We start from the raw sequence: 10,443 nt of genomic DNA, 5'->3' as shown, positions 1-10,443 counted from the left end.
AATTCAATCCATATGAGTTAGATAACCCCAAATTAAAAAGATAAGTGGGCTTCACCATGTTTTGAATTTGAAAAATTAATCTAACTCCAATAAAATATAATAATTAAGTTCAAATAAAGCTAAAAATCAAAATTTTAGTTAGAATTTACAATAGAAATGATTACATCTTATTAAGAAAGGATGTAAATTATATAAAATATTTATTTTAATCATTCTAAAAAAACAAATAAAAAAAGAAAACACCAATACTACTCATAGTAGGTGCTCAACATGCAATTGAGGACCATAATCTTAGAAATGATAAAATGAAGTGGCTCTTAACAATGAAGAAAGTTGAGTGACCATGCGCTTAATTTACCAGTTTTTTCTTTTTTTGGATGCAGTAAAGGACAAAAAGATGGTGGTGAACATCATTGAAAAGCATTTGATTTGGCTGTCTCTCCGTTACGTTTGAGTGTGAGTACAATTGAGAATCAAAGAGTGATGAGTCCAAGAGGGAGAGGGAGAGGGAGAGGGAGAGGAAGGCCTCCCCTGAGTATGAGCTCAAAGATGGAATTCTTAAGCAACGAATTAAAGGTGGAGGTGAGCAGCGACGAGGAAGGGTTTAAAGGGGCTTGGTACTTGGCCAAAATCATCGTTAACTCAAACTCAGCACCCAAAAGAAAAAATCTAGTCTGGGTTCAGTACGAGGATTTACTTTCTGATACGGACCCAAATAACCCTTTAATTGAGTGTGTCGATAGTTCCTTAATTAGGCCTCGTCCTCCGCCGCCTCTGCCTGATCAGACTTATGAGCCACATGATGTCGTCGACGCTTTCCACCGTGATGGCTGGTGGAAGGGAGTGGTCACTAAAATTCAAGTCTCGGAGGAGAATCAAACAAGTTACAACGTTGTCTTTGAAACCCCACCTGAGCACTTCACTTTTTCCTCTGCTGATTTGAGGTTTCACTTGGAATGGTCTGATGGCCAATGGGTTCGACCCCCTAAACAGGAGGTAACTTCCATTTCTTATTCTTCTTTTGAATTTTCATACACAAACACTAATTTTTTGTTTATTTGATCCTTCAATTAATTTAAGAGAATGAAAGGGTTAGAGATTTTCAAGGGAATGCATATTGAAGCTAATTTACAAGATGCTTGGTTCCCCGCAATTGTTGTTGATGAAGTTGGCTTCAATTCTTTCTTAGTGGAGAATGATCATAACCATATGGAAGAAACCATTGACTCATTCCATGTTCGAACCCTTCCTCCCAATTTGGAGGTCCAAAAATTTGAAATGTTGGAAGTTGTAGATGCTTTTCATGATTCTTGTTGGAGGACAGCTACCATTACCAAAATTCTCACAGATGGAAGATATGAAGTCCGTTTGAAGTCCCTAGATAAGAAGATAAAGTTGATTCATTCAAAGATAAGGCCTCACCTACTTTGGACCAATGGAAGATGGGTTAGTTTGAGCAAGGTATACTGTTTTTCTTTCAAATAAATTATCAATTTTGCCATTCATTGAATTTTATTTCGTTAAATCGGTCCCAAAATGATACTTTTCAGCACGAAAAATTGACTTTTTTGGACTAATTTGATCACTAAATTGATCCTCAAAGGGTCAAATTGATCTTGTGAGCCAAGTTGAAGGACCAAATGACCAAAGTTGCTGAGTTTCTTCCATCTTTTTGGAGTATGATAATTAATTATATGCTTACATTATCGTGATACATGGCTTTGACACTGTCTTCATTGCATGTGCAGTTAAATAACTAAGGCATAACTTGTTCATTTGCTCTTTTGTAAGAGGAAACCACTTCTCGTGAAGCCATAGTGTTTGAAGTTTGAAAATTTATCGGTTTTGTTTTTCGTTGTTAACGATTTGTGGTAAGCCATGGTCACCGAAGTTTGGAGTCTTTCACAAAAGTCATTGAACTTCATTTTGTTTTAATGAAGTCATTAAACTTTCATTTTTATTTGAATAAAGTCATTAGACCATTTCAAACAGACACCACTATTTAGTATGACCATTTCAAACGGAAAAATCAATGAAACAGTGACTTGGCGGCCACATTGGAATAATGGCTTTTACGTATGATATGATAGCCACAAGGTGGCAAAAAAAAATTGTGTTGTTATTTACTTAATTTGGCTGCTTGAAACTGCCAGCGACATCAAGAAATGTTTCTTTTCCTGGCGGTCACGTGGCATATACATGGCTGCCACTATTTATTATGACCATTTCAAATGGAAAAATCAATGAAACAGTGATGCAGCGACCACATTGGAAATTAATGGCTTTTACTTATGATATGACAGCCACAAGGCAGCAAAAAAAGTTGGGTTTTTATTTACTTAATTTAGCTGCTTGAAACTGCCACGCGACATCAAGAAATGTATTTTCTTTTTTCTGGGAGTCATGTGGCACATACATGGCTGCCATGTGGCTGTTATTTTATATGTAAAAATAACGTGACTGCCAGTTCAGTGATTTATTGAAACAACGTGAAGTTCAGTGACCATTTTGAAACTGACACTAAACTTCAGTGACAATTGGTGCAATTTACCCCAATGATTTGTCTAAAACCTGGCTAACGGATGAAACTGTTCCTTACCAGCACGATTAGTAGTGTACACTGTACTATTTAGTTAGAGTTTCAGCCTACACATCCTCTTTTCCATATCGGCTGTAAACCTTTTTTTTTCAAAAGAAAGAAAATATTGTTGGTGTTTTGATGACAACATTTGTTTGGGCTTTAGTAAGTTGCTAGATTTATTTTATCCAAGTTGCTATAGCAGAATAACTTGTACACAACTGAGAGAATGAACTTTGTTTCAGGAAATACCGAATGAGGCGCAGTGTGAAGAACAATCAGCAGATGTTGATAATACTGCAAAACACTCTTCTGTTAAGAAGTTGAGGAAGAAGTCAACCCCTCTTGGTACAAACTCAACAAGTAATAAACTAAACAAGGCACCTTCTGAAAGAGAGGAGACACTTACAAGCTATTCCAAGAAGTTAAGAATGGAGAACTCTCCCAACCATTTATCTCCTGAAGAATCTCATCCAGTGTGTGATTCGGGTGGAAATCTATCAGTGGCTGGATTTGATCAACAAGAAGCTGGAGAGGAAAATGGAAAGGCGGAGTCATCAAAGGGGGAAAGAGAACTGAATGCTCAAGTTCGCGCTGCAGGTAAACACCGCATATCTAGCTGATGCCTGTCACTTTTTCTTATTCATTATGGAAAAACTGATGTTTTGCAGTTGGAGAAGACAAGAAAAATACAGATCCTGCTGAAACCACCAATCAAATAGAGCATATAAATAATGATTCCGATTCTTCTACTCGATTGGCTGCATTTTCCGGCCCATATGCAGAAAGCTCTTTCCATCTTCCTCATGAGGTATACTTGAGCCGGTTATCAAATACACCGAACAATGTAATGGAAACTATTGATTAAAATATTTGTTCTTTTAATTGCACAGGAGATTAACATTCAAAAAGAAAGTAATGCATTTGGGCAGCAGGATAAAGGTATCTCACATCAATAGATGCTAAATAATTATACACGGAAAAACTAATTTATTTTATTTCATGCAGGTGAAGAACACAATGTTTCTGAAGGCACTGCAAGTGAAATGGACATGGAAGTTTGTGCAGGTAAATCTTTGAGAAAAAATCTTTTTTTTTTTTATTGGTTGTGGACTTTCGTTATGGACATTGTTATGCATTCGGAAGAGTTGGTTCTTTTTCTTTCCCCTATCCAACTAATAGTCTTATATTATGCTACAGCAATTTCTAAAAGTTTGATAAAAAAATAAAGCATATTACATAGTGAAATCTTTTCTTAATGAGCAGTTCATCAGCCTAAATGGACTTGATAGATTAAATTATTTTAGTATAAAACTATAACTAACCGATTCCTTAAAAATAAAAACAGCCTAAATAATTATTTAGAGGAATCCTTTTCTTGGACATATATGGATAGACTTAATGTTGTCCTATTGCTACTAATCAAGGTGGACTTAGTGTATACACGGCATGTCTTAATTGGGAGAGAGGCCACCCAAAGGGTGTCTGATTGACCTCGAACCCTTTAATCGGATCCATGAAAAAGAAAAGTCTTATTGCTTGGTCGAATATTGTATTGGTACTAACTTAGTCTTGTGTTTTTATATGAATAGTTCCCATTGCAGATGACACAACAAAAGTGGTAGCATCCTGTGACACAGTCAATGATGATCTAGCTCTATCAACATGTCTAGGAAGTATATAATCTTTCATGATTGTGGATGATTTAATGTATTATATTTTATGGCGTTATCGTGATGAAATATGGTTATGTTTCAGGGGATGTTGAAAATTTGAACCAACCTTATGTGATAAATGTTCAAGCAAGCAGTGAGCTAGTAGAGAAGCAAGAGTTGCCTTTCACAAAGAGCACATCTCTTTGGCAGCACGTTGATTCGCTAGAAGTTTTCAAATGGCTGCCACAAAATCCACATTTTAGTCCTTTGTTGGAAGAGAACGAGATAACCCGTGAAGGATTTGCGATTGGTAGTATGTTGAATTTTGCTGGTTTGGTGGGGAAGGTGTCGAAGTTGAAAATTGAGACGCCTAGAAGTGTTTTTGACAGGTATTTGGAAGCTCTTAGAAAGTTTGAAATGCATGGATTTGATGTTAAGGAAGTGGTAGAGCGAATTAACAAGATGTTGTCTATCAAAATTAGGGAAGAAGAGATGACTAATGAATCAAAAAGTTCAAATAGTAAGCTTGCAGTGTGTGTTAGTGAGCAAGAAAAATTGGAGGAAGAAATGAATGCAATTCAGAAAAGGATTAGGGAGTTAGAAGAGCAACGTGCAAAGGAAGTCGAGGAGAGGGTGACGATAGATTCTAAAATTAATCTTCTACAAAAGAAAGTGGATAGAATGAAGGAAGAATTGTTGAATATGGAGCTAGATTTTGAACGTAAAGCTGGTGCGCCTTGGTAGCGTAGTTAAAAGCCAACCAGTAATTTGTAAGAGAATGGTAGTTTGGTTTAGTTTAGTTTTGGGAAATAGTGTGTGTTGTAGCTCTCCATTTTGTATCTGAAAAAAACAATAATGAGAAATCGATTTGTAACTCCTAATTTGGAGGGATAAAAGAGAGATGGAAATTTCCCTTTAAAATATCAGTTAATGAGGCAGAGGATATGCGTTTGAAGGATCTGTTTCATTTCATTGCAGATTCTTGTTAACATCCCAAATTAAAAAGTTTTAAATCCAACTTTTACAGGAAATCTCTTTTCCACAAAATATTGTGTTCATAGCTTTCGAAGGATGATTAGTAAAGGAAAGGTTTGAAAGGGCTGATAGGGAAGGCTTAAAAAACCATTTTATAATATCATCATTCATCAATTTGTAGGTATAATATCATGACAATCTATTTGAGATGTATGGACAAAATTGAATAAAATTATAAAATTAATTAAAATACAACACACATCTCCCGTCATGAATAGTTATAAGTTGGTTGTTTTTAGTAAGTTTGAGTGAAATAAAAAACCGAAATATGGTTAATTTGAGATGTAATCCCAAATCAGAAACATGTAGAATCGTGTGAATCTTCTAAAACACAAATGAAATATTATGAATGTGTGTCATTGGTAACAATACTACACACATACTACCTTTTCTTCTACTCATTTTTAATCAATGATTTATGCTTTGAGTTCATGTTTTTTAAAGGTAAAGTATCATTTTTTCTTTTGGGTAGGGTTTTTTGAATAATTGGTTGAAAGCATCTATGAAGCATGTTCATATATCACTTATATATATATATATGGAAAAGTTCTCAATTGTAAGTCTCCACCCATGGGGACTAATATATTTTAAATAGGTGACCTGTTGTAGCAGGTTACCAAGTTACCTAAATGCATATTTCTCTCTCCATGATAAATACTATTACGTTTTTTAATAAAGGCTATTACGTTTTTTAATAAAGGTTTCTCTCACCACAATAAATTCTTCTTCTTCACCATCCATCGACACCTATGGTGTCTGGTTCTATACTAATTTGTGTATTAATCTTACTCATGGATACTAAATCCATATCTTTCTTTACGGTCTTTTTATGTTAATTTTTCTGATTGATTCGAGATCCATATCGTTATAATAAATACATATCCTTCTTGTTAATTTTTTCTGGCTGATTCGAAATCTATAACGTTAACACCTCTGATTCGAAATATAATACATGGAAGGTATTTCGATTTCCTTTGATCTTTATCATTGATTCATAAATCGATTTTGGTTTCTGATTTCGACCACCATTTTTATTTCTGATTTCATTCAAGTTCATGAAGCTGAAGATATGCTTATAGATTTAAGTTGATTTATATAATTCTGTATTCGGTTAATTTCTGATTTGGGATATACAATTAGAATTGGAAATTTGGGATTGAAGTATGATAAAAAAGATGTCTACATGGAAGTGATAAAACTATGGGTATATAAAGGTGTTGATGCTTCAATTATGAAAACTGCAACAATTTGTAACGAGGAATATGATCAAGAAGACGTATACATATTTTGTAGAAATTTGAAACATAAGTATGAAGAAGATGTCTTCTTATGCAATATATATCAGAATCGTATATAACTATTAATAAAATCTATACTATTTTAACGATGTAATCTCTTTATGTAATATGTCTCACTCAATTGTTCACAATTCTTTCTGATTTGAGTATGAGTTGCAAATTGTTTAATTAAATGAAAGATATCCTTTTTTTTGTATTGTTTTTTTAAGTTACTAAAATAATTTTGCAGAAATTTGAAACATAAGTATGAAGAAGATGTCCTCTTATTCAATATATATCAGAATCGTATAACTATTAATAAAATCTATACTATTTTAACGATGTAATCTCTTTATGTAATGTCTCACTCAATTGTTCACAATTCTTTCTGATTTGAGTATGAGTTGCAAATTGTTTAATTAAATGAAAGATATCCTTTTTTTTTGTATTGTTTTTTTAAGTTACTAAAAAAATAACAACCATGAGATATAACATTGTTAAATTATGTTGTAACTAATATTAAATGAGCAATGAAAAGGTACAACAAGTAAAGATTGACATTTGATGAACTAATCAATATTGCTATCAGAGTTCTCTTCCAAATCGTCTTCCTTAAATTTATGACAATTCCTTGAATCATGACCAGTCCGACCACACGTTTTACAATGGTTAGGAGTATTTCTTTTTCTTTTGGTCTGACCTTTGTTATGGGGTTTTGCTGAAGAAGCAACCTGCTTTGATTTCAGCGTACTAGCCACGGTAGGTCGACCCTTTGTTTTGCTAACACTGGAGTCCAAAATAGGATCATGAAACGTTCCTTCAGCATTTTGACGATGTTGGCTCTTGTCCTCTGGGGGGTATTTGGACAATTCCACATTCAAATCAGATATAACTTGCATAGCCATTTGAAAAGATTTGTCTGATCTTGAAGCAAGGTATGAAGTTATACCACAATTCTTTAAAAGTGATCCGTACCTCAAATTTCTAGCTGATTCTGGATGAGGGTACTTTCTTTCAGCATGGTTGGTTAAATAATCAAAATGTTTAGCATCTTTCAGCCAACGACGATTAACCAAACAATCAGGAAAATTCAGTATCTCCAAATTCTTCATAGAAGCAAAAATATGTCTGCATGGAATTCCTTTCGTCTCAAATGAATAGCAATCGCATTGAATTGTTGCTCGATCATCGGAAAGCGTAACCGTGCGCTTTGCCCCTTTACCCCCGAATGGTTTTACCTTACAAACAGCTTGATTCTCCTCACGGTCTATGATGGTAATATATTTTTCTGAGCATTGCATCTCCCGCTTTATCCTTTAATAGATTTCCCTCATGAAAATTGAAGAAACATCATCCTCCACACTTGACATCGAAGTTTGGTTGGGCAATGTTTCAGTCATATTGGTTCTATAGTGCTCTTCCATCTCGTTGAAGTGTAACATTGACAGAGAAATCTCAAAGTGTTTGAAAAACTTCCACAATGATACTCTGTTATCCAAGTCTTTTTTCAACAAAGAATTCATTAACTCGCATCGGCCCGTAGCTTTTGCACTGCCAAAATAATGACCACGAAGAAAAGTGTCTGCCCACTGCTTTCTAGTTGCATATTGTGCCTCTATCCATGCATTGCCTTCCAAATTGTATTCTTCTACCATCTCATTCCATTTAATCTCTCATTCGGCCTCTTCGTAGTATCTAGTGTGTTACAAAAAAATATAAACGACGTAATCAGTATTGAAATCAGTAATGAAATTAGTATCTAAGGGATCGTAAACTTAAAACTATAAATATAATTTTTTACCTGAAAATAAACTTTCTAAAATCTGTATTGAAACCTGAGGCTTTAATATGTGCAACTGCATTTTTCAATATGTGCCACGAGCAAATACGACGTGGAATTCCCGGCATTATAGCTTCTAGTGCTTTACTCATTGATCTGCAACCGTCCGTTAGCACTGTTTTCGGCATCTTGCCATCCATACACCCTACAAATATTTCCAATAGCTAAACATAATTTTCTGTTGTCTCATCTTGGAGGAGTGCAGCTCCAAACACATATGTCTTGTCATGATTGTTTGATCCAAGTAGAATAACCAATGGTTTTCCGTACTTGTAAGGAGTATTATGAATCAGATACAAAGAAGAGATCCAATAATAAAAACTTATTAGATTTTATTGTAACTAAAAAAGGGATTATGAAAACATACTTATTAGTCTTGTAAGTAGCATCAAAAGACAAACAATCGCCAAACAATTTGTAATTAATTTGGCAACTCCGGTTAGACCAGAATAAATTTCTTAGTCGTCTATCCTCATCTACCTCAAACTTGTAGAAAAACTTATCATCTGCTCCTTTTTTCGATTCAAGTAAACACATCGCTCTATTTGTGTCGGTATCATCCAAATTTGAATTATCTTTTGCAATTGCCCTGTACAGGTCTTTTTTCAGGAATCCTATATCTTTCCAATTACCATTAACTTCTACAAAGTAATTGTAACATTGAAATGTATTAATTCCAGCTCTCTTCATTGAAAATGCTTGCTCCTTAGTAGGATCGTCGATTTTTCTGTGAGACCTCAGAAATATTTTTTCGCTCGATATTGCTAGTTTGTGTGTATGGCTGCTATTGAAGCATTTAACTATCCAATTTTTATTTTCTTTATCGATATTAATTCTGAATTCCACTGCACACATCGTTCTTGTTACAGGACGTACTTCCCGAGTCCTATTTTCTATATTACAATATTTTGTTTCTCGTTTACCTTCGCATGAGCAAACCCAGCTTCTAACAACTATATCATTGTTTTTGTCTTTCCTTTTTAACTTTTTCCTAACACTAAACCCCACCAGCTTTGCATATAACGTATACAAAGACTCAGCTTGTTCAACACTTACAAGTCTCTTGTTATCGAAGTCTGATAACTATATATTCATTGGATCTTTGTCGATTTCCAGAAAAATGAGTAGGCTGTTCCACTCTTCAATATCTGGTTGGATCCATTTTCCGTCCGCCCCTGTTTCGACAATCAACTCATCTTCGTTAACCTCGATTGTCTCTTCCTTATGCCTTCCATTAGCACTATTTTGGACATTTTCGTCTTCATAATCAACAGGCTGTTTTGAGCTCTTCATATCCTTTCAACAATGGTATTTGAAATGAAATTTGTTGATAAAATGTTTACAGTAATCCAATTTAGCGTTTGTGTTTATTTTAAATTCAAATTTTCGCGAGCCCCAATGATATTAATGGACAGTTGTGTCGATATTAATTACATATTATAACCCCCCAAAACACCTCTAATATTAGTATATGTAGAATGCTTTCAATGATTTGAATTGGATGTTGGTTTGAGTTGTTTTAATTAAAAGAGAGAGGTTGGGGTTTCGAACCCCATGAATCTCATTTTATTTTTTGAGTCATTTATATTTATTTGAACGTCCATTTTTAAAAAGAATATGAAATATTAATCCCTCCATTTGGTATTATATGACGTTTTAGAAATATTAATTTGTGCTTTTTTATATGTCGTTTTGTATTAAAAAGATGACTTTTTATAACGATTTCTCTAATTTACCCCCTATATGAAAATAAACTTAATTAAGATATACAAATTAATGTGGGTAAATTATTAATGTTATTAGTCTCACTAATATTTCATTAACATATTAAAAAGAACGGAGCGAGTCGTTACAATGTTTATGTTAAATATTTTTGATTTTCAAATAAGTATATTTATTTTAACATAATTGAATTATTTAAGTAGTGGGGAAATAAGACTTGGCAATTTGTGATGCATTAAGAATAAATAGTAACAAAAAAAACATATATCAAAACGATTCCAATGATACATACAATAAAGTAATTCGCACGTTGTAATTCATGCGCAATAGCTTCCA

General features: G+C 33.9%; 1 protein-coding gene across 2 annotated transcripts; it reads left to right on the top strand.

Annotated features, from left to right (window-relative positions):
- The first annotated feature begins 286 nt into the window (after positions 1–286).
- Positions 287–5,159, top strand: LOC136226991 (DUF724 domain-containing protein 2-like). Of its 2 annotated transcripts, none has more exons than XM_066015710.1 (8): positions 287–996; positions 1,081–1,461; positions 2,824–3,178; positions 3,259–3,389; positions 3,472–3,520; positions 3,587–3,646; positions 4,171–4,254; positions 4,337–5,159. In XM_066015710.1, exons 1-8 carry the CDS (start codon positions 484–486, stop codon positions 4,975–4,977), a joined length of 2,214 nt encoding a protein of 737 aa, XP_065871782.1. In that variant the 5' UTR covers positions 287–483; the 3' UTR covers positions 4,978–5,159. The 2 variants fall into 2 exon arrangements, with proteins under 2 accessions (XP_065871782.1, XP_065871781.1); XM_066015709.1 differs by having other exon boundaries at positions 288–996; positions 3,250–3,389.
- The last annotated feature ends 5,284 nt before the right edge of the window (positions 5,160–10,443 follow it).

This window comes from Euphorbia lathyris, chromosome 4 (genome assembly GCF_963576675.1).
Source record: "Euphorbia lathyris chromosome 4, ddEupLath1.1, whole genome shotgun sequence".
Lineage (NCBI taxonomy): Eukaryota > Viridiplantae > Streptophyta > Magnoliopsida > Malpighiales > Euphorbiaceae > Euphorbia > Euphorbia lathyris.
This window is presented reverse-complemented; position numbering and strand designations above follow the sequence as displayed.

Coding starts and splice junctions, on each gene's coding strand:
- LOC136226991 (XM_066015709.1), top strand. CDS start 484: ATGAGTCCAAGAGGGAGAGGGAGAGGGAGAGGGAGAGGAAGGCCTCCC. Junction 3,179..3,249: donor TGCTCAAGTTCGCGCTGCAG/GTAAACACCGCA, acceptor GATGTTTTGCAG/TTGGAGAAGACAAGAAAAAT. Junction 4,255..4,336: donor TCTATCAACATGTCTAGGAA/GTATATAATCTT, acceptor GTTATGTTTCAG/GGGATGTTGAAAATTTGAAC.